The sequence below is a fragment of the Diuraphis noxia genome, unplaced genomic scaffold (assembly GCF_037042655.1).
Source record: "Diuraphis noxia isolate RWA-SAM2 unplaced genomic scaffold, SU_Dnox_SAM2 contig0006, whole genome shotgun sequence".
Lineage (NCBI taxonomy): Eukaryota > Metazoa > Arthropoda > Insecta > Hemiptera > Aphididae > Diuraphis > Diuraphis noxia.
This window is the reverse complement of record NW_028301716.1, coordinates 1,429,119-1,453,633: the sequence shown is the minus strand read 5'-3', so window position 1 is coordinate 1,453,633 and position 24,515 is coordinate 1,429,119. Positions and strand designations below refer to the sequence as shown.

Below are 24,515 nucleotides of genomic sequence, written 5' to 3'. Positions count from 1 at the left end.
AGAAGACTGTGTATCATATTTGATACTCAAGGCGATTTGAGCAAGTTAAGTTAAATCGATGGGGCAGTCAACTTATATATGATGTTTGGTATAGGCATTCATTAGTAAATAATGAATATATTTAAATACTATTTAAGTAACTAACAAATTTTCTCATATCAATACAAATAGACAATATTTATGGACTACAAATTCATACACTATTGCCAACCGTAAGTTCGGCCATAATAAAACCTAGAGATTATAAAATAACATGAAAAAAACATTTTTATGGATTTTATTCTAAGGTATTATACCTATTTGTATTAAAATAAAGTGATAATAATTTGAAAATATCAATTATATTTTACATTGGTATTACGGTATCCCGTCAATAGATAGTAGTCAATTGATAGCGTGACAATAGATAATGGACAATAGATCACGCGATAATTGATAGTGTACAACGTTTTCGACAACATTTTCATTTTATTCAATTAATTAATTTTATTAAAATTATGAGTTTAAAATATATAAAGAGTGAAAGGGGCACCGACGTTTTGGTAGACGGTGGATACATGTATCAGCGTGAATGTCATAGGCCGGAAAAAAGCATTTGGCGGTGTGTGCTATACAAACAAAAATGTAGAGGAAGAGTTCATGTATCTAATGGTGAAATAATAAAATACATGGACCATAATCACGTTCCGGATATTTCAAAAATTAAAGCCAAAATACAGGTCAATGAAATGAAGGAAAAAGCCAGAAGTACATGTGAATCGACACACTCAGTTCTTGGAACAATAGCTCAGGTACCTATTTATTTTATTATACGTAGTATATTTATGTATAAATATTTTATTATACTTAGTATATTAATTAAAAGTTGTTCAACGTTTAAAATTACCTACGATAAAAAAAAATAATACATATATTTGATTTAGTGGTGTGTTTTATTATACAATTTATAACTATTATAAACTAACGAGGAGGTTTTATTACCACTTATTGATAATTTTGAAAGTAATTGGATTGGACGATTACAACGCAGACATCGTAGAGAACCAAAATTTAGTATTCCAATTTGGAACTGTTTTTCTCTTGTGGAAGCAGATTTGCCTCAAACAAATAATTCTGTGGAGGGCCGGCATAACTGCTTTTCATCAATGTTGAATTCATCGATTCATCTATCTATATGGAAATTCATTACTGCACTAAAAAAAGAAGAACGTGTCAATCGATTGAAAGTTGAACAATTAGTTGCAGGAAATCAACCACCATCAAAAAAAAAATACAATGATCGAGCAAAAAAAAAATTAAAAATACATGCAGTGATTATAATAATAGAGGTATAGAAGATTATTTACGAGAGATTGCGCATAACTTTCAACTGCAAGTTTGATTTTTTTATTAAGTACAATTATATTATATTTTTAATTATTGACAACTTTGTAAAAGTTTATTTGTGAGAACCTATTATTATTATTATTATTATTATTGACAACTTTGTTTAAGTTATTGACTTTGTTAATTTATTTGTGGAAAATCAGAATTAAATAAAAATTAAAAATCATGACCCTATCCAATGTCGTACACTATCAATTTTCGTATATTTTCAATTGTCGCGCGAACTATTGTCCACTATCTATTGTCGCGCTGTCAATTGACCACAATCTATTGACATGGATCCTGGTATTACATTACCATAAAAAAAGATGTAGAGATGTACATTCATCCATAATTATTTACATTTTACATAAGTTTATGATCGCATGATAAAGGCTAAACACGCAGTGCATCTTTATTATGATTTATGATTATGTGTCCCTTGGATTATTGTTTCATCTTATTGCTATACAAATAGAGAATTTAAAAATATTTTTAAGAAACTTTTAACGCTTAACAATTGGTTTCTTAACTATGACTATTATTATAACAATAGAGTGATTTTTTTCCACTTGAAATGGTTTTCATAAACAAATAATTATTATTATGGACGTATGGCTATCCTGAATTAACTCAAATTTGTTGTAAAACATTTGTCCACCATTGGATTTTGTCGTATGGTACAAAGAAAAGAAATGGAAGGAAAAGTAAAAATTCAGTTAAACGAAAAAAAAAATTAATTTTTCGACATCAAACTATATTTAATGATGATAATAATTATAATAAAATATATAATACATGAAACTCCTGTCATTTCATAAGTGCAGTGTCGATTGAGTGAGACAACGAGTTTTCTTTTTCATCGTCCAACAAATACAGAATGGAATAGTGTTAGTTCGGTGGATACTGGTGGTTCAATAATATGACATTAACAAGCCACGACTTCGGTGTGGGTAGTTATATCTCATGACACTGTGCATTTATCATCGTTTCCGTCATCAACTTCATCTATGTCAACTGCAGACGTTTCCATTTGGCCACCAGTCAAAATGTTGTTAACCACAGCCCTTGCGAAATATCCGGCGGTAATTGAGTACTTGGATGAAATAAACTCATCCAGATTGTCGCTACGCGTCATCTGATTATCCTATGATGAGAAAAAAGAATAAACAGTATTAGTACCATAGTCAAACCATTTTCTAGGGGTGGAATTTTATGGATGAATTTTGAAGCTTGTTTTTCGAGAACGCTAAAATTCGTTGTATTTATACAAAGCTAAATTACTTAGTAATTAATTATTATATAAGGTGTATTATAGTTTGAACAGATCTATCTCTATTAGATTATAAACTCAAAACACTTATTTAGATGCACTCAGTAACCCTTGTGATCCTTGGCTGAAATGACCATTGCGGTTTGTTAATGACAGTTATTATCAAAAAATAAAAATAAAACAAAACTATATTCACCTTGCAAAACATTTTGTTAGCTTCGGTGACCAAACTGTCTAGGTTTAACTCTTTCAGTGTGAGTTCTGGATTCCGAATGAGTATCGTGGAAACTATACAAAGAAGCTAAAACACATAATATTATAATATAAACGTGATAACTATCTAGTAATTTAAAATTTAAAATAAGAGCCTACAGGAACGGCCATACGGTCATATGGTCGTGAATTGCGCTCATATTCTGTATCTTGTACGTACGCACGTACAATCATGGGAACAAAACTGACTTATCGTTAGAAGAGGAAAAATGGAAAGTAGGCCTATATAGCAGAGACCCGAACAGACAATGTTCAGACGTGGACTATCAGAGACACTACAACACCTTCACCCCAGTAGACTTAAGAATTAATAATTTGGAGTTGTAAATATTTAAGCAAATCTGTTTTTTGGACTAAAAAATTTTCAATAAAAAAAGTTTTTTCTCATCACGGATTTCCACGGAGACAACTCATCTAGAGCTTTCGTTGAAAGATTGATCATTTTCCAGAAATTCCAGAGAAAAGATAATCTACGTAACGAACTTCTAGAGCAGAAGCTGATATCCAGAAACCAATATAGGAGTAGTACAGAAGACAGTAAGTTGTAATTTTTTGTGGTTATTTAAATATGGATTTTTATTTTGAAAGCTCTATCAAGTCTATTTTAGAACTATTAAGTCCATCGTATAAATTGTTTTATTGGTCAAGGCGTGTATACAATATATATATTATATATATACATAATTATTATATATATATATATGTGTATATATATAATATCTACTTAAAGACATAATATATGATAATTAAAAAGAAATAATTGAAAAATAAATAGTAATTTTATGAAATAATTTTATTTCAATTATGAGAAAAAAGTTAAATTAAAATGAATTTTAATCGAATTAAGTTAAATTTAGTAAAATTAATATTAAATAAGAAAAGAATAATAAATAACAATGGCAATTTAAATGCTAACATAGTTGAATTATAGATATTATTTTATCTGTATATAAAAATCATACAGTGTAATGCTATTTGATTGAAATAGTTGAAAACACAAACTATAATATAGATAGGCGATTGGATTATTATTATTATTATAAAAATAATTACTACCTCCACAATGAGTTGTCTATATTCAGGCATTTCTAATTGGTTCAACATACTCTCGACGTACAACGCGAACTGAAGCTCAGAATGCGTCATGTTGTTGATGGTGGGTTGTTGCGGCATTACTTGGTTTCGAAACCGAATACCTTTAGGAGTACGCCTTAGTATGTCCCACACTTGATTGTAGAACCGATTGGGCACCCTACACAAGCAACCCTCGAGTTTTCGTTTTTGCAGCATGTTAATCCTGCAATAGACGATTAATGAGAAATTTATGTTGTTATTAATAGAGGAAAAATTTGTAGGACTTTAAAATTATAATCAAATATTAATTATACTAGTATTTTCTAGTTTAAAAAATATTATGCTCCCTTTGTGATATTTATTAAAGACTTGAAATTGTCAAAATGTTTAAAGTATTTTTTATTGTTTTGTAAGAAAAATGTTTGATGGAATGTTTATCATTAGTTAGGTACTCTTACAGCTATCTATGAATATCGAAAATAAATAATATTGACAGTTATTCATTTAGGTTTATTTTATAGAAATTTGGTGTTAAAGAGATAATGATTTTAATTAATTTGTTGTAGTTTAAAAAGCATGAATCACTGGAAGATGAACATTTTTGCCTTTTTTGTAGATAATTTTAATATACTACGAGTATACAAAATTATGCATACAAAATATTTTGACTAATTTTAAGTATTCAAACCATTAATTTATTAACTCTAACTTTCTACGTCGGTAATGGCTTATAAAGACGCTACCCACGCATTTGATGTCTCTGTCTTATATACCTAAGACAAAGCAAATTTTCGTTAACTTCCTAGTTTCAATATTCTGTTAATTTTGATATTATAGGCAGTGAATTGACCTATAATCAAATTAATGGGTAAGAATATTATCTTTATTTAAATACATATAAATATACAAAAGATCGGTTAAGCAGTTCAGCATTTTTTAGATACCTACTTTAATTTTCATGAAATATTTGGATATCATACCCAAAGTATATGTGAAATATCAAAAATTAAAAATTCTCATATGTATCTCATCATTTTTGAAAATTTTAAATATTGAATAAAAAACGACACCAACTCAATGATAATGCGCTTATACTTACAACTTACCATGTTGATAATAGATTAAATTACTAAACTGTCAAAAATAACATCACACAATTGAAATTAGTGAACAGAACTTTGATATATCATGTGTTGATTAGACGGATATAATAAACGCATAAGTAGTTTAGTGCCACAACTACCAGATGTGTAAGGCCACAGTGCATCATTTTCACTTTGACTCCAAGCCCTATATCCTATATATTCTAAGGCCCCCACCACCCAATGCTGAGTGTTAAGATTAATTTAATTTAGTCATAGCTATGGACATTCTAAATTAAAGGGCTTTATTAATACTTTTGTTCAAGGGACAACAATTCCTAAGTACCGAATTTAAGCATTTAAATACACTAATCTACAGGTTAGGTACATAGATTAGGTTAAGTAAGCGTTTCAAGCATTTCAAAAATAAACAAGATTAAAGCCATAGACAGTAAAAACTAATTTATTCCATTCCAAACTGTTAATATATATTTGTAAATTGTACTTGTTAAAGTACACAGATATACAGAAGCTAAAGGTAAACAATAATAAGATTGGATATATTTAATAATATAATAATATGTATGATTAATATGAATAACTATAGTGCTCAGAGGCGTAATATAAACCAACGATTAATCGTCCTACAGGTTACCACATAGAACGTAGAACGAATATGCTATAGTAAAACAAAATGCCTATTCAGCGTTTGCTGTACTACAGTGTGAATAATTTACATGTAATCTATATAATATAGGTTGTGTTGTTTACATTCAACAGTACTTACTGCTCTGTTTGCCCCCATTCCTTGACCGTAAATATTTTTTGCAACAATTGTCGTATGGCATACGGACTTAAGTTTTCAACCAACAACGGTTTTTTCTTGCCAAAATTTAATTGCAACTTCATAGCTTCCATCACCCATCTACAAATAAAAAGCGTATTAATAATATATGCCATAAAAAAGTAGATGCTTATATTTTTCGAATATATTATATATATTAATTATGAATAATTTTTATAAATCTTAATTTAAGCAAGCACTTATAAATTATATTCACCAAAACAAGGAACTGTAACAACCAAAAAAGTCCAGATAAAAACTGAAGGCTTAATAATATTAGGCTAAAATATTTATCATACGTGTGAAACATTCAAAATAAAAAAATGGTTCCTACGCTTAATATTTAACAATATTGTGTTCCCCTTAAAATATTAAAACATACCATTTAACAGTTTTTTCTGAGACTATTAAGTTAATACTGCTAGATACTCATCTTTAAAGCTCAAAGTTATGATGAAAGAACGGAAATATTACTGAAAACTAATAGAACAAATTGAGACCTTTTTAGAAGTAGGTACTGTCGAAGAAGTTACCATACTTTTAAATAAGTTAAAACATCAAAATACATTAAGTAGTAGACCAAAATTGTATCAATGACGTTGGTGAAGTAGCAAAAATTGTGATTTCATGTGCGATGGTGTCCACCATGAATTACAAGATAGGTATTAATAAATGCATTCATAAAATAAAACGACGTAGTAGAATTAGGCTCTCACAACAATAATTGCACCCTAAAAAATTGGAGACGTTTGGAAGTTAGTAATTTTATTGTATACTCTCTTCAAGTTAAGAGTGCCCAGTCGCTCAGACGAAAACTAGTACTATTCGCGCATGCATTTTGCTACTGGTTACAGGGAGTGCTGGAGTGCTGACGCCAGCGCGCGATTGTTTTTATAACAAGTTTTATACACGGTGGAGCGCCGCCGAGTCCGACAGTTGACGGCAGCGGTCGTACAATGCCGACCAATCACAGGGCATCTGATGTCGCCTGGGGATCTGACAGTTACGGTTGCTCAGTATGCATGCGCGAGTTTGGGCATTTTTAACTTGAACAGAGTATATAAGACAATCTGATAGCAAGTCGTTTGCTACATTAAAATAATAATTATATATATATAATATAATTTAAATATGCTCTCGTCAGAATCGACTCGTATTCTTAACCGAGCGCAACAGTTTAAGCGACGTATGGATTACCAAAATATCTTAGCGGTTGTAATGGACGTTGATAATGACTTTTACATATTGGGAACAAAATATGGGATTATAAGTCAGCTGTACACTCAAAGTCAATATGCAGTGTACAAAGAAAAATTGATATCATTAAACGACGTTCTATCCGAAGAATGGGGGAATACTTTGTAACATTTACCGCGATAGTTTACCGTGTTGTAATAAATAAAACTTAAAAAAATATATACTACCAAAACTTTATATTAAAAAATTAATTTGTTTAACTATATTTATTTATAAAATTCTTACCTATCTGGCTATCTATTTGATTATATATATTGTCAGACATGTCAACATTCACTAAATAACTATTGCATATGTCAACAAATACTGGTAAATGCCCGCATTGTGAGATATTTGAAATAATTGATAACATTTACCAAAATGAACGGTAAATGTTAACATACACCGGTGGCTGTCAACATTCACTGCAATGCGGTTATATACCTTAACAGATACATGATGGTCACGAGTTCGCGACCGTTTGTCTCTCGGGCATCAGCTAGGCGGTATTCGATGATGAATTATTATTAGGATTTATTGTAAAATACTACATATACTTTAGTCACTCCGCAACCGTCACTTCCTACGGTCGATATTATTATTATTGGCATTTTGTATTATCGCAACAAAATTTATTATCAAATATTTTTAATTATTACTACGATTCTGTGTTTTTCTTGTATAATTAAGTACTCAGATAGGTAGTCCACAGGTCTAATTAGCTACGACTTACCCAACTCTAATTTTTAAAATTCCTTTGAACATATCCGGGTTGGTGGCTATTAGCCGGCCACAGTACAAAATAATTTCCTGTTGTAATACCGCTTGTATAACATTAAATGGTTGTATGGTGGAGTACATTATAGAGTGGATGGCCGCTGGTGTCATTGGCTTATCAAACACCGTTTCCTTTTGGTCCACGACCCCGACGGTTAGCTAGTACACACGGTTGAATTGTTTAATTATAATAATAACAATTTCCATCTGCAGTCGTTTTTTTGCCGTATAATATATATTATAAAATATAAATTATACATTAAGTTAATTATGTAATATGTATATATATAGGTAATTATTTCTACTTGTTTCCCGTTGACTAAAACGGTCGTTATAAATGGACTGATGCTGTCTACTGCATGGCGCAACAGGCTGCTGCAATATCGTACGGCGATCCAGTAGTGCAAACAACCAGCACTGTGGTATAAATTTGTTAGATGGTGTCGGACTGAAAACACATATATGTCATCAGAGCTGTGTGGAAACGAACAGGAATTTAATGAATAAAATACAACTATACTATCATGCGCAGAAGCAACATCAATGTCAGCGTACACTTTAAAGTAGGTTTCTCAAAAACACCGCTATGTTATTACGCCTAATACTAAATGTTCTGTTAGGAAAACTAATAAATAATGATAGGAGATAATGATATGATGAAAACGAACATAATTACAACAATTGAACAATGTCACTAAAAATGTACGAATATTATAATATAATAGTGTTGTATATATAAACTAGTATTTTATTTTTAATTGTTCTTAAGTATCGACGAATATGGTCATTAGCATTCTTCAGCATAATAATTAATAATAGTTAGTTGAGGGATACGTTTATGTGAGGCAAGGATTCGTCACTAAAAATCCGGGTGGTCACCTATCTGGGAATTAAAGACACCAGTCCATGCTTGGTGCTAACCTCATAACACGTTAGTGACTGAGGATAACCATCAAGCCAAAACACGTAACATAATATTCAATCAAAATGGTTTTTATTATTATAAGTTGTACGATGAAATGTAAAAGATATCATAGAAACAGGAACGCGAGACATGTTATTATGTAATCTACAAGTTGAACTATAAAATATATAGCGATCATTGTACGTACATAAAGATGCAAGTGAATCCAAATTGAAACAGGCTTAGATTGATGATAGAGAAAAGGATCAATGCTCAAATGGATTGTGGTTGGAAACGTTGTTGTCGCTTATATGCAATAATGCGTAAAACACATTTTCGAACATGCTAAAGCGATTCAATAAGGATAATTTGTGCAGGATTCCATAGATAATAGATAGATGATAAGAGAATAATATTAAGTCTTAAGTCACTGCCCATTTATAAATTCGTAAGTGTTTCATACTAAAAAATCAAGACTTCTAAGAAATTTAAAACAAATTGATTTAACATGGGAGGAAAAAAAATTAAATAAGCACTCATTCTATGAATGAATAAAAATATAATTATAAATACCTAGGTATCTAAAGTAATAATTATTAGTTAATAATGTTAAATGAGTATACAAGCGTGTATGGGGTACTGAACACATAGTTATATTGCTTAATATAAATACTTTTTTGAACTGGATAAAATGTAAAAATTATATGATTCATACATTTTCTTTGAAGAAGAAATATATGAAGTAGTGTGCTACGTTTATGTTTAATCACTTATAATACCTTGTTTGAATCTAACTAAAATATTGATGAAAACAATATTATCTTATGGGAAAAATAAATATATTCTACAGTATCTTCCTCTGCGTTTACTTATTTTATTCTAAACTATTAGACAGGACTAGACACTACGAATAAGATTCATAGAAGGATAGTAGGAGGTCATCTCCACAAAACATATTCAGTACACATGTGACGCAGCGCCATCTGTGATTTAAGAAATATTTTCTCATAATATAATATACTGCCTTTTTTCTATTGTATATATTATCTAAATTAACATTATGATCTCTAAAAATTGAATTTATTTTTATAGAATTGTTCAGGTTTTATTTTTTTAGTAATAACATAGATTAGTAGTAGTTAGAAGATTTAGTTTTATACTAGGTGATATTATATTAGCTTTGCATTGTGTATTTCAGGAAGCGAAACTAGCGCACCAAACGGGCGTTTTCTTGTAACCCGGGGGTTTTAAAGTATTATTTATTAAATGAATAGCTGGTTCAGCCATGTTTCAGCTGTTTTATGAAAAATGTTGTGTATCCTTACATCATATATTATATTATAAGGTATATTGTGCCGAAAATTTGCCATCAGGAGCATGACGGTCACCCGCTTAGTTTCGCTGAGTGTAGTAAAGTATTGCACTAGCAATGATATTGGTTTTTATATTCCTTTCAATTATCTTAATCCTAACAGTTTTCAAAATACTTTGTTTACATGTAAAGTTTAAACCATAAGTGTGTGTACGAGGATGGCAAAATGGGCTGTTGTTCTTCCTATAAACTGAGTATTTTCCCTAATAACGTCAAATTATATTGAGTTTTGAATAAGAAATAATGCATTTTTAAAAATTAAAACAGGACTTAGAAGAATTTGAAGTGTTTTGTGAAAGTTCTAATGTATTTGAAGAAATAATGGCTTATTTCCTATGGAACACAAAACAAATTTACTAACATTTCCCTGTAAGTCCCAGTAAAGTTTTGACATTTATTATAATCTACTACTTAACAATGAGAATGAGACAATATTCACAAATGACAAATCAAAGTAAGCTCAGAAAAAAAAAGAAATTGTCAAAGTTGGTTAAAACATGAAATAAACGTGAAACATATTGAATGACAAAATGTACCAATTTTTTTTATACACAACAAAAACTATTAGTATTAAGATTAACTAGGTAATTAGATACTAGGTATTATTCCTAATTATTAGGTAATTAAAATCACTATTATCATCATAAATTACTACACGTGTAGTAGTTCATGAGCACCATAATATTATCTCTATTCATTATTTTGTGTTGTTATGCTGAAACTGTGTATTATCCTATAAAAAAAACGTAGTTTTTGCTGGTAACAGTCAGATTAAAGTTAAATCGCATGTATACTAACTCCGTAAAATTTTACGGCCGTGATTTTGTTTGTAGTATCTAGTCCTGTGTACTAGTTCATGGTTTATATGTTAGGTTTATTTTATATTCCGTGGATATCTATGCAATATGCCAATATAATAATCATTATTATACATTTTTATATTTTATAATGTGATATTATATTAAGAAATAATATTTGATATTTAAAAATATTATGTTTTCTATTTATATAAAACTAATTTACTTATAATTTAGGTACGGTAAAATATGTATATTAATACTGCATAGCATGAAAAAAATGACTCATTAAGTTAGAAGTTACTTTCAAAAAAAATTAACTCGTAAAGTAACTTAATTACCAGTAACTAAACTTTAACTTTTTAACTTGTTAATGACCAACCTTGTGTTTTTGTAACCATTGCCTTTAATCTTATAGCCTCAAAAACCGTTTCGATTACAAGCCCTAATCAACAGTTTAATACCATGATCTTACTTGTGTGTCCGTTTACTTCTTTTTCAATGCCTTCTTTTTTCAACAACAATCCGTACAGCTGAGCTTGCGAATATAATCCAACTCCATCATTTATCGTCTGAATAATTTCGTTGGTACTTTTGTGCAGATAGGACTGTAACGGTGTAAAATTACAGTAATTACCTAACAATACACATAATATTGTATGCAATATTATAATAAACGTAATTATGCAATATAATGATACAATTTAGCGGCATTTAGTACGTACAATTTTTTCTCATTAAACTAAACAGTATATACCTACAAATGTTTATAATATTATAAGGAATAGGATTTACATGGCATGTAATAAAATATGTACAACATTAATTTTGTTTATAAAAAGATACAAAAAATATTTACACAGGTAGGTACAAGCCAATATAAAACCCGAAAATTTGACGAGAGTGAGAGAAGCTATTGTACAGTCCCCTACGCGTTTTGCCCGGAAGCATTCAATTGCATTGGTCATTTCTAACCGCTCAGTAAGGAGGATTTTGCATCAAGACTTATTCTTCCACCCGTTCAAGATTATGATGGTCCAAGAGTTGAGTCAACTTGACTATTAAAATCGCGTGAATTGATCACAAAAAATGTTGAACCGGATCCATGTGAGGTCAACAAGGCCGCTATTGGGCAGAAAATAATCCACAGCAAATTCACGAGAGATTTCTTCACTCCCCAAAAGTGACCGTGTGGTGTGCAATTTAAAAATTCAGGGTGATTGGGCCTTATTTTTTTAAGGAGAATGGACAAACGCTCGACGTTACATTTCCATGTTGGACAATTATTTTGAACCTTAATTGGAAAATATAATGGAAGTAACAGATATGGGGGACATCTGGTTCCAATAAGACGGGGCTACGGCACATACTGATCGAGTTTCAATGTCGAAGCTGCCACAGATGTTCCCTACGCACCTCGTAGGCCCGCGCGCTCACCGGACTTAAGCATTTATGATTTTTTCATGTGGGGCTACCTGAAGGAAAAAGTTTTTAAACATCGGCCTCACACCTTAGAAGAACTCAAAGAATGAATAAGGGAGGAAATTGGCGCTATTCCAATCGAAATATGTCAAAATGCGGCAGAAAACTTCAGAAATCGCCTTCATAAATGTATCACTGCAGGCGGCCATCATCATTCTGATGTCATTTTTAAAACTTGATACATAAAACGACATATTGTACTGAATAACATTAAATAAATATAATTTCTGTAAGTTGCGTAGTTTTTTTTTTAATAGCCTTTCAAAACAGCACCGTCTGTTTCTCCACACTCATATATTAATTTTTAAAATTCAAATTAATTATTCCTTGAAAAATTATGCATAAGCATTTCAACGTTCTAAATACTAAATTTTAAATTATTGTAAATACCTAGGTAATTATTTGCATTATGTTGAACAAAATCTTCAAAAACATGAGAAAAAAATTGTTCTATTTCATCGACAATACCTAATCAAAATTGAGAATATAGCTGACATATGAGAAACAAATTTACTTAGTAAAATATAAAGTAATTTACCTGCACATTTATAATATCTTCCGAATATACCATAGCTTTGGGTACATCCGTCAAACTCTGATAACCACTATAATCGTACTCCAGTTGTTTGAAAGATTGAAATTTGAAATCTCGGGCACCAATATTGTTCACGAAATCCAAGTGTTCTTTAATATAACGACATTATATGATCGGTGACAGATGTTAAATATGTTACAGATAAATAGACATACCCATGCACGAAGAAGATAGTAAATTTTGTAATCGTCCTATCCTCACTTTAATGCCGTCACAGTGGCCTTTTTTTAACATTGCAAATAAATCCAACATCTCTTCAAACTGTGGATCTCTGAATAGTGTAAACAATAAAACAATAATTAAAACCCACAATTTTCAACAACACTCAAACATCAGAGTAAGAATGTTGAATTTAAACTTTGGTGAGTGCTGCATAAGGCTTATTCAATAGTTAAGGTCAAATTCTAAAGCTAAAAAGTTTAATACAAACATCCTCAGAAAATGAATTTGACTTTAGATTTAGGACAAAACAAGAGAATGTATCGATTTTCAATAATGTGATATTTTTGTGGTGGGATTGCTATCACCAGGGCTAGCAGGTCATACATTTGCATGTCTTTTTTCTACCACTTATAAAAAATTGGATTTGGCTAAAATTTATTTTGATTTATTAATGGTTAATTTATGAACTCTAAATTAATTCCAAGCCTACTCGAAGTAGTTTTGCAGAAGTCAATGGATGCTTTCGATTTTAATTGTGATTATATGATTCAGTCGAAGCTCACAGAATAGACATTAATTTCAGATGAGGCAAGTTAACATGCATTCTATAATTATTGTAGCGTTACAAATTATTAGATTATTAACGCACTGTCTATTATTGAATCCATTTCTAAGTCTATGAAAAAAATAATTCCCCTTAAATGCTTTAAAAAAAAAAAAAAAAAACAGTGAATTCATTCGGAAGTACACATAAGCACATTAAATTTGTTCATCAAAGTCCATTATTAATAGGTACACTAGAAAATGTTATCTACATTTTATTATATTCAACTGGTTTATTTATAAAATGAGATATTTATAGTCAACATTTTTACCTCATGTGTTCTTCTCGTATTAACAAGCATATCGTAGGTCTACCAGAAAGCCGCCAAAATCTGCTGACAAATTTCAATTCAGTTTTAATGTCATCGATCAACAGTGACATGTCTCGATAAAGATAGAACTCAGATACTTCAAATATAAGTGGATAACATAGAACAGTCATTCCGCAAACTCTGTACATCTAAAAACACAGATCAATAATGAAATTATGAAAAAAAACATCAGACGGACCGAACATTACTTTACTAGTCCCAAGCGCTCCAATAGGCCTTAAAGGTCTTCCTGTCAATTTCAATTTTTCGTTTATGCCCAAATTCGTATACACCTACCCAGTGTAAAAAACAATTAGGTCTTTGTCATTGGAAGAAAAAAAAATGAAACAATTATAGAAAGTACAATACGTGTCGTACTTTCATGAGCTCAGTGGATGACCAGATTTGGACGGGTTCGACTTCATGAGGTGTTTGCGTTTGGATTCCGTACGTAGCCATCATCGCTTGCAATCGCATGGATTCCGCTATGAGAACTACTTGAACCACTAAATCAGTAGCAGTCCCCTGTAACATACAAAATAAAATCACAAACGCAGTCAATTATCGGATAAATTAAACAAGTTGATCACAGAAAACATTTAAGGCATTAGTATATTAATATGTAGAAAAAATGTGAATAAAAAAAATAATATATTTATCGATAATACGATAATGTATCGGTTAAGTTAGGTATCCATAAATTAGGTCTATATTCAATTCATATTTTAATGAACGAATCATGTATAATTTTTATACAAAAACTTAAATTAAAAAATATGCATAATGTACATCACAAAGATATGACGTATTTAAATCTAATTGTCAGACAATTATTATATATTATTTATACATATAGGCGTTAATATATATACAATATATTAAAGATTATTATAAAATATAAGAATATTTACAATACTGTGCGAAATATTTTACAGCAATAGTGATATAGTGCAGCCAGCAGTAAAAAATTGACGAAATAAGTTCAACCAAAGCGTGTTGATAATACAAAAAATTAGGCATACGCAGTCATTAATTCAAGTTATGACACAGACTCATGGTCTCCTGTAAAAATTTAATGAACCATTAATCTAAAAAAGTTTTATAAAAAGTTAATTGGGCCATTTGTAAACATTATTTGTATTTTTTAAACAGATATTATTTAATATAGTACACCTTAAACAATTAATATTTCTATTATTTCTATATCGTTCAAAATTCTAGAAGTGACTACGATTGGGAAATGGGACATTTCCGAGGTATATGTATAGGTATATGCACTGGCGTTATAACTTATAAATAATAATAACTACTATGTACTATATTAAAATGTTTACTCTACGCATTACATCTAGATCAATCACAAGGACTTGACCTTTATTTTAATATCAATGTAAAAAAAATACAAATAACATAATTGTATACCTAATTTATACTTCGAAATCAGCACTAAAAAAGATTTGTAGGAAAATAGACTTCATGACATAAACATAAGCCACTGAAATTTCAGGCGATTGCCAACTCTCCAAGTTATAATGATGCGCAAGCTTTCTAGGGTGTCGGCGAGGTCCGTTTCGCCCCAAATCGACCTTCCAGATATCCATTTTGACCAAAAACATTTCTGTCATTTTAAAATTAAGTTGGCAATGGCTATTAAATAACATGTTTGTTAAGTTATAACAAAAGTTCTTAAAAAATGCATATTTTAATAATTATTATTATAAATACATATGGAAATATATAATATAATAAATAGCCTGTAAAAAGAAATCACAAGACACAAATTATAAATTTTTAAAATTTCTACATAATATGCTTTTTATAAACGTATAACTTGTAATATTGTAGTTATGATACAAATTTTCAATTATTGTCTATTAATAACACGAGAAGGTGAAACGCAACATTTACTATACTAGATTCATAGTTTTCGTGATCACATACTAGCTTTTGATACTAAATTGATGACACAATTGTTAACTATTTTGAAATAGTTTTCACATTCATAAAACTAAAGTTTAATTACCATAGTCACCGCAGATTTTTTAATGATTTTGAAAAGTTCTTAATAGTCAATAATAATTGGAAATCTGTATTATTACTATGTAAGTTTAATTTAATGTCAATTTTTTAAAAGCCTTGGCGATAACTTTAAACATTTAATAATTTAATAACCATTCTCAACTTAATTTTAATATGACTAACGTCTTTGGTAGAAACAGGCATCAGAGTGAAACGAAAAAAGTCATCAAAGTCGAAAAATTGGAAACGGGTTCTACCCACTAAAGTTTATGTAACCATCATAGCACATTGTAACTATATCATTATAATCTGATATAAATATTAATATGAACACATTTTTAAAAACTAAAGGTGTTTATTTTTTGGTGATCTTTATCATCAATAATTGTTGCGAGATAATTTTAAAACAACTAATGAAAGTTGATATATTATGTCCTTCAGATAAACATCGAATTGACTTAAAAAAGTTTATCACAAGGAGAGTTTACTACCGCCCAATACCGTATTACATGTGCAACGGAAGACGGGAAGATCGTGTTAGTTTCTAATAAGTTCAATAATGAACAATAAGAGATACACATCAAAATCATCACATCATGCTTTTGTCAAAATATTGGTTTTACTTACAGAACTGTGCCTTGTCTGGTTCGTTCATAAAAACATGTGAAACAAAATAAATATTAAATAACAACTATTGATAAGTTATTGTTTTCGTAATTATTTTCATAAATGTACGCCATATTAAAACCATGGTATACATAATACTATTGACTTAGTGGCGTAGCCAGAATAATATAATTGGAAAAGGGGGTTGGGGTGAATACCAACCCCCTCCTGGCTACGACACTGATAATTATGAAATTTTTGGTGAAACGAATTAACGGTGCACATAATATAATACATAAATTATGTAGCTTGTATTCCTCACCTGGAATGCGGAATAACGTCCAGGCCGTTTGGGCCTGTTGTAAGATGGCAAATATCGACGAATCGGGTCCAGTTCGTTTATGTGCAACAGATTTGAAGTGAGCAGCTGAGCGATAATGTATAATGCTTGGTTCCATAAGAACAACGGTGGGTCCTGGGTTTCTTCGTATTCAGGACCGGCCGATCTCAGCTGACTGCCCGGGTCCGCCCTTTCGTATTCCACGTTCTCCTTAGTGATGTAATAGAACATTGGTACGTACGGATCTGAAATATATTTCAAAAGGGTAACAATGAAGTAGGTAGTAAATAGTTTACTACTTTACTTAGTTGGTAAATTCAAAGTGATTGCAATTTAAATTTCATAAACACTCAAACCTCAAAATGATCTCTTTTGTTTATTCAAAGTTCAAAATTTATTATAAAAAAATGAATTAAGTTTATATGTTTTTGTATTGGCTAACTAATGATCGGTGATTGAGTTTAAATTCTTACTATTTTTTCAATTGTCTACAGGGTGATTTTTTAAGCATGCTCGCCCCATTTTTATGCTTAAATTATGCATATATTCAAATTTTGATTTTTGGAATATTTAAGTGTAGTTAAAGGCGATATTTTTGAGTACTTAGATTTTTCACAACTTTTAAGGAGTATCCTGTAGCGATACCAACTTTGGTTTTTCAAATGACAACCTATATATTTTAAAGCAAAATGTGATTCAGATAATTTTTCTGAAAATTTTGACATATTGCAATCAAAATTCGAACGAAATTTTCCAGAGTTATTCTACTTGAAATACTAAGGAATAAGGATAAAAGTCTAATACTTAAATGCCTACGTTGTAAATGGATACACGTACATATTTCGCATTTGTGCTATTGTACACTATTGTTCGGTATTTTATTATAAGTAGGTATACCTATGCTATACAAATATTAACGTTGCCTATAAGGTATAGGTAACATGGATAAAATAAAAAGGATATTATTTTATTCATATTTTCTTTTCTTTTGAAAATTGTCAGATGCAATATTTGGCCATTTAGTAATAAGTAGTGATTATTAACAAATATTTTATTTTTATATTGTATACCGAATTATAATTATCGTATCCATTTACAACGTAGGCATTTAAGTATTAGACTTTTATCCTTATTCCTTAGTATTCCAAGTAGAATAACTCTGGAAGTTTTCGTTCGAATTTTGATTGCAATATGTCAAAATTTTCAGAAAAATTATCTGAATCACATTTTGCTTTAAAACATATAGGTTGTCATTTGAAAAACCAAAGTTGGTATCGCTACAGGATACTCCTTAAAAGTTGTGAAAAATCTAAGTACTCAAAAATATCGCCTTTAACTACACTTAAAAATTCCAAAAATCAAAATTTGAATATATGCATAATTTAAGCATCAAAATGGGGCGAGCATGCTTAAAAAATCACCCTGTACATTCCCGGTGTTTTAGTTACATACGTATGACTTACCGCAAGGCATAGAGCATAGAGTGACCAATAAAGAGAGCATACCTTGGATAGTTAATATTAATTACTTCCTATGAACTAAATTAAACGTCGCGGAGTTATTAATTTTATCAAAGTCAATAGCTTTCCTTCTATTTCTATTAAAGTCATGTTAGGTATTTAGATGGAAATGAATAAAATGGACATTATGGTACAAAAGTGAAACACACACACGCACAAGATGATTTTCTGCAATATTATCTTGATGGATCCATTGTCACCATTGATATTGATATTAGTGGACGTAATGCCACATTTAGACATTTTGTGCCTCAAAATAATAATAATTGACATCCCCGTAAAGGACTCAGAGAGACAAATCTTCATGAACCTTTTAGATTTTGAGCAAAGAAAATAATATTTGTTTTACAGCAATGTATACTAGTTTTAAAAATATTGTTTAATAATTTTGCTGACGTTGAATTGAGTCCCAAATATTGAATTGAGTCACGCAAATATTTTTGGGTTATCGGAGTTGAGTCCGACCGATATTGTTAGGTTATTCGAGTTGAGTCCCTCAAAAAAATGTGTGTTTGCTTAAACTAATTTTTTTTTATAATAATAGTTATGTACCATAAAACAATTTTTTCTAAAATAATAATAGCATATGAATCTTTATAAAAACCGTGATTCGTAAAAATTTGAGTAAAAAATTTAGGACAGCTCTTAAACGTCCCGTCAATATATATTATATCCTTTACATCACACAAAACATCTAAATTTATTTTTGTTGAAAAACCTACTATCGAATTTCCGAAATCATTCAAAAATATAAAGTTTTCATCTTTATTTGTCATAATATTCATCGATTTCTATTTTTCAAACTCCATTTTTCACAGGTAATAATTTAACGTAAGGTTATTTAAAAGTAAATATTGTGTGTTCACGAATTATTCGACACGACTGATTGTGAATATCCGTTGTCGTTGCATATCCGATACTACACTATAATATGATGTACGAAGTTCAAGGTCGTCACCGGTAGGTACTTCTAACATTTTATCTATATGGACTCAATTCAAAGATATTAAGATAATAAGCTGGACTCAATTCAATATCACCGAATAATTTAATGAACCCACTCAAGCTCCGCAAGATACAATTAAATATATGCCACTTAGGTATGCAATGTTTTTAATTCATCATGTTATGTTGTATTATATAGGAATATCAACATAAAAACAACATTTACTAAAACGTCTAAAACCATATAAGTAGGCAAATTAATATTATTAGTTTTTTAACATACGTATTTTTATAAAATCATTTATTTATTATCTAATGTTTTGTACGATATTGATATACACTTAACAATTTTTTTTCCGGTGATTATTAAAATAATATCAATAATATTGTAACTCACAAATAATAAGTTATTTATTATTATAAATAACGTATATCTGTTCAGCCACAATAAAATTTGTTAAAAGGATTAAGGAATTTATTAGGTATATTAATAATTATCAATCACTGATAGCTATAAATACGCTATTATTTAGTAAGTTAAATTTTGAACAACAGGATAAATTATAATATATAATAATTTAATAGAAATATTTTCAATTTTGAAAGTTCTAATAATTCACTTATGGACAAATTACCGATCATAATATTTCATAGTACCCCCCAAAATACGGCTACCTGTAACTGTTATAGTCTGCGCTCCCCTAAAAGTGACCCTAAGTGACCCTAACTTTGATATCGATATACCTGGAGTCGTTTACATGGTCGTTAATATTATAAGCCCATGGAATTTCTATGTTGTCTACTCGATTACTAATGTATTAATGTATAATAATATAATATTAACACAGACCACCAAAACTGTCGATGGTCATGACGTCTTTCAGTAGCATTTTGTACTCCTCGACCTGTTGTGGTAAGTTTTTGAACACTCCGTCGATTATCATGTATAGATAAAATAATGGCCATTCGTTCTCTATATTTTCGAAATCCTATGACACGGAATAATAATATGACTTAAGGCCGTTCTTACAATGTCCGGTTAAGTGTCGGTTAAGACTAACCGGTAGAATTCTATCGGTTAACTCATGATAAATTCTTCCGGTTAGTGTTATCAGGCACTAACCGAGCATTGTAAGAATGGCCCTAAATGCAATTTCATTAAACACATCCCTAAAGTAAAACGTAGATTCATCCATCAACACTGACCTTGGATTCCCCAACGTTATAGAACTTTCTATTTTTATCCTCAATGACACATTTGTAACCATCCCTCTTAAACCGCTTGAATCCGTAACGGCCTTTGAGTTTTTTCACAATGTTTGACTTGGTATATAAAACCAGTACATCTTCATGAGTGGCAAAGGCGGGGTAGGACACGGTCGATATCAATGCCGAATCGACAGCCTAAAAAGTAATATAAATCAGTAATATAAGTAAATGGTAATCACGGTAGAGATGACTATATATTTAAACAAATAAAAAACATGAAATCTGTTTAACAGACCCAAGAGCTGTCATAAAAATATAATCAATGTTTTTATTTTTCAGATTTTAATTTTCTTGGGTCAATTGCCAACTTTAACTCCATTTGAACCAAGTTTTGGATATTAGCTATACACAATTTATCTTTAAATTCTATGTTCTGTTAAATATTGTTGGAGGGAAAAAATAGATTATAAAAATTACACGAGAAATTACTACTAACTATAGTTACTAGATCCTAATCTTATAGTTTTTAATACAAAAGTAAATTATTAAGTTTTAAGTGATTTGAATATTTTTATCATAATATAATACTTTTGTTTTTATTAAACAAAATGAGTGTAACATATATTTTATGACACAATGGAATTTAGACAGAATACATCATCTGTTTTGTTTAACCAGTCCACAAATATCGTATAACTGGTTTTTGAATAATTTCAATTAAAAGCCGAAAATTGCCCTATTCATTTTAAGTTATTAAATAAAATATTGAGTATTCATTTTTATGCCCAAAAAATTGATTTATTGGATATAATAAACTATCATAATTTGTATATTTATACGATATATATATATATTGTAGCATTGTTGTTTGGAGGGTGCAATAAACAGCATTTACTCACTTTTGAACTAGATTCTCGAGGCAATAAGGTTTCGAATATACTTCTGTTCCTGTTGTGTGCGTCGATATCTACGTATATTACAGACCAAGAAGCTCCTTTGTCACCAAAAAGATTGCAGCCGTTAATAGATTCCAATGCACTTTTGGCCATGCCAATAGAACTAAAAAAATTATTATAATGTAAACTTTATTCTAAATGTAAAAAACTATTTATAATTTTCGTGATTCTATTGTGAAAGGTAATTCTTACAGAGTTAATTACTTCTGTGTTAAAATACAATTTTATTTTACGTGTACGAATATAGAAGGAAAAACCACTAAAGACCTCAAGACAGTCAATATTTCACATAAAAAAACAAAAAGTATTAATTCAATCATAACGTTTTTCTTGTATTTTCTATTATTCTCATTATTTTTATTATTTTCTATGAATCGATAAAAATGGAAAGAACAAAAATAAAATAAAATGGTTCCCTGATTCTGAGATACTTGAACGAGAAGAACCGTAAGGACTTTTGCTGCATTTTTCTTAGGTTTCATTCAAGACGCTATTGGTTGGGGCTTGAGAGTAAATAAAATAATATTATTGAACCATATTAACAATTAAAAAGTAGCTAACATAAATATATAAAGTTTGGAGCATGTTTATTATTAAATTCAGTACAATTTTGATTAATTTTTACTATTTTGTTAATATGACTATTAAATTTTAGTTTAATAGGTATGCAAAAATACCAAGATGTTTAATAGACTATATAGTCAGTTTTAATATTTTATGAATGACCGATAATTAAAAATATCAGACGGATCAGAGAAAATAATTTAAGAATTTAATTCAAACACAGGAACAGTAAAGGTAAAAAAATAATAAATTTACAGTTTTAATAATACGTTTAAGTATTTATCTACTAATAGGAGTCCCAGCTAAAAAAACATTCTATGATAGTGGTCGACGTGCAGGTAATATGGTCAATATTTTTATTGACTAACGAGGAACATACAATAATATATATAAGTTGGCAGACAAGTAAACCGCCTAATACAAAAACCTCAAACAGAAATAACCGGCGCATCCGAGTTGGGTCCGGAGTAGTAGGGGCTAATCGCAGGTACTATACTAATTGGGTCCGAGATTTCTAAAGGTACTATACTAGTTGGGTCCCGGATTTTTATAGGTACTATACTAGTTGGGTCCCGAATTATTTTAGGTATTCCACTAGTTCCTGAATATTTTTTGGTAAGTACTACACTATACTAACATTTTCATTCCCATTTTGACAGATTGTCTATAATCTATTTAGACTACAAATATTAAAAATGTTAAAAACCATGTATAAAAATACATATTATTTAATTTAAATATAGCCATACTCGTATAATAGATATAATAGGTATATGAAGAATTGTATAATTTTTAATATTTTTTCACTTACACCTATATAGCTATATTTATATTATATAATATGTATTTTTATACTTGGTTTTTAACATTTTTAATATTTTTATCAACACAAAAGTGATTTATTTTTTATAAAATTATAATGTCTTATATTTTAATGGAAAAGAAACAAAACAAAAAAAAAACTGTAAAAGACATTTTTAACCATACCTATGGTCTAAATAGATTATATACAGTCCTAAGTCTGTTAAAATGGGAAGGAAAATGATAGTATAGTTTAGTACTTACCAAAAAATATTCAAGAACTAACGTTGTAGCTAAAACAATTCAGGACCCAACTAGTGTAGTAACTATAAAAATCCGGGACCGAACTAGTATAGTACCTATAAAAATCCGGGACCCAACTAGTGTAGTTCCTAAAATAATTTTGGACCCAACTAGTGTAGCAATTTTAAATTTGGAACCCAACTCAGATGCAGCCGAAATAACATACCATTTCCCCAAGGACACCTACTGCTAAAAACCTAACCAACCACACTTACTATTAAATTTCTACTTACAGAAGACTAATAAGTAATTTAAACAGAAATCAAGTTAAAATAAGTCAAACTCAAATGTCACCGTAGATAAGAACGATACGATTCCGTCTCATTCGTCGTCTTCTAATACTACCTCCGTCGAAATCAACGCTCTCCAAAAATTACTGCCGAAGCTAAATCACCACAATAACTCCTCGACTTCTGATAACAAAAACGTAATTGTTTTAATGACGACGACAACATCCTATCTAACTCAGTAAATAACCCCAAACAACTTTCGTGTTTTATTACAACCATGACAAACGAAAAAACTCAATCTAGGGAATAGACAATTATCTTTAACTCCATAATAGGTGTCCGGCATTTAAAACAAATACCAGCAATAGGAAATTTGATCTCTGCATGTAGCACATTAAGGATGTCAAATAACCGTTGCTGCATATTTTTCTCAATCAAAGAGTCTTCAAAAAACTTCTACAAAAATCCAAAACAATCTCAAAAACGAACACACAATTCTAATTTGTAGATTGATTAACGCAACAAAAAAAAATTACAATTTCACACAACCCATCCTTACCTTATCATGTAGTTTTTAATGCATTATTATAATAGACATAACCTCATAAGATCGATAAGTATAATGGGCAAAAGATAGGTGTGTTTTGACTAAGATAACTGTCCACTATGAATCCCCTTATTAATTTACTTTCATTATTTTTGAGTTGTGTTTTATCATTTTGTATTTCGGAATTTTGGTTTTGAATTCGCTGATTACATATTATGTAGAACATATAATTCTTAAATAAAACTGAATTAATATGTTCCATTTTCAAGTTAAGGTCTTAGGGCCGGTATTTCAATATCTACTTAAGCTTCAGCTTAAGGCTAAG

The 24,515-nt window shown here is 29.8% G+C and overlaps 1 protein-coding gene across 2 annotated transcripts in view; it reads right to left on the bottom strand.

Annotated features, from left to right (window-relative positions):
- Window positions 1–2,101: 2,101 nt before the first annotated feature.
- Window positions 2,102–24,515, bottom strand: part of LOC107164533 (putative phosphorylase b kinase regulatory subunit beta) — a 36,328-nt gene continuing 13,914 nt past the window's right edge. Inside the window, exons 5-21 of one of the 2 annotated variants that reach the window (XM_015512386.2) lie at window positions 21,689–21,848; window positions 20,787–20,984; window positions 20,431–20,569; window positions 17,098–17,360; window positions 16,797–16,811; window positions 14,529–14,675; window positions 14,360–14,443; window positions 14,112–14,299; window positions 13,230–13,345; window positions 13,018–13,163; window positions 11,473–11,605; window positions 8,230–8,372; window positions 7,881–8,083; window positions 5,855–5,992; window positions 3,968–4,208; window positions 2,835–2,939; window positions 2,102–2,512 (exon numbers count right to left, since the gene is read on the bottom strand). In XM_015512386.2, the coding sequence (XP_015367872.1) occupies window positions 2,330–2,512; window positions 2,835–2,939; window positions 3,968–4,208; window positions 5,855–5,992; window positions 7,881–8,083; window positions 8,230–8,372; window positions 11,473–11,605; window positions 13,018–13,163; window positions 13,230–13,345; window positions 14,112–14,299; window positions 14,360–14,443; window positions 14,529–14,675; window positions 16,797–16,811; window positions 17,098–17,360; window positions 20,431–20,569; window positions 20,787–20,984; window positions 21,689–21,848 (2,602 nt within the window). In that variant the 3' untranslated portion in view covers window positions 2,102–2,329. The remainder of the gene's footprint in view (window positions 2,513–2,834; window positions 2,940–3,967; window positions 4,209–5,854; window positions 5,993–7,880; window positions 8,084–8,229; window positions 8,373–11,472; window positions 11,606–13,017; window positions 13,164–13,229; window positions 13,346–14,111; window positions 14,300–14,359; window positions 14,444–14,528; window positions 14,676–16,796; window positions 16,812–17,097; window positions 17,361–20,430; window positions 20,570–20,786; window positions 20,985–21,688; window positions 21,849–24,515) is intronic. The other variant, XM_015512387.2, reaches the window with a different exon arrangement.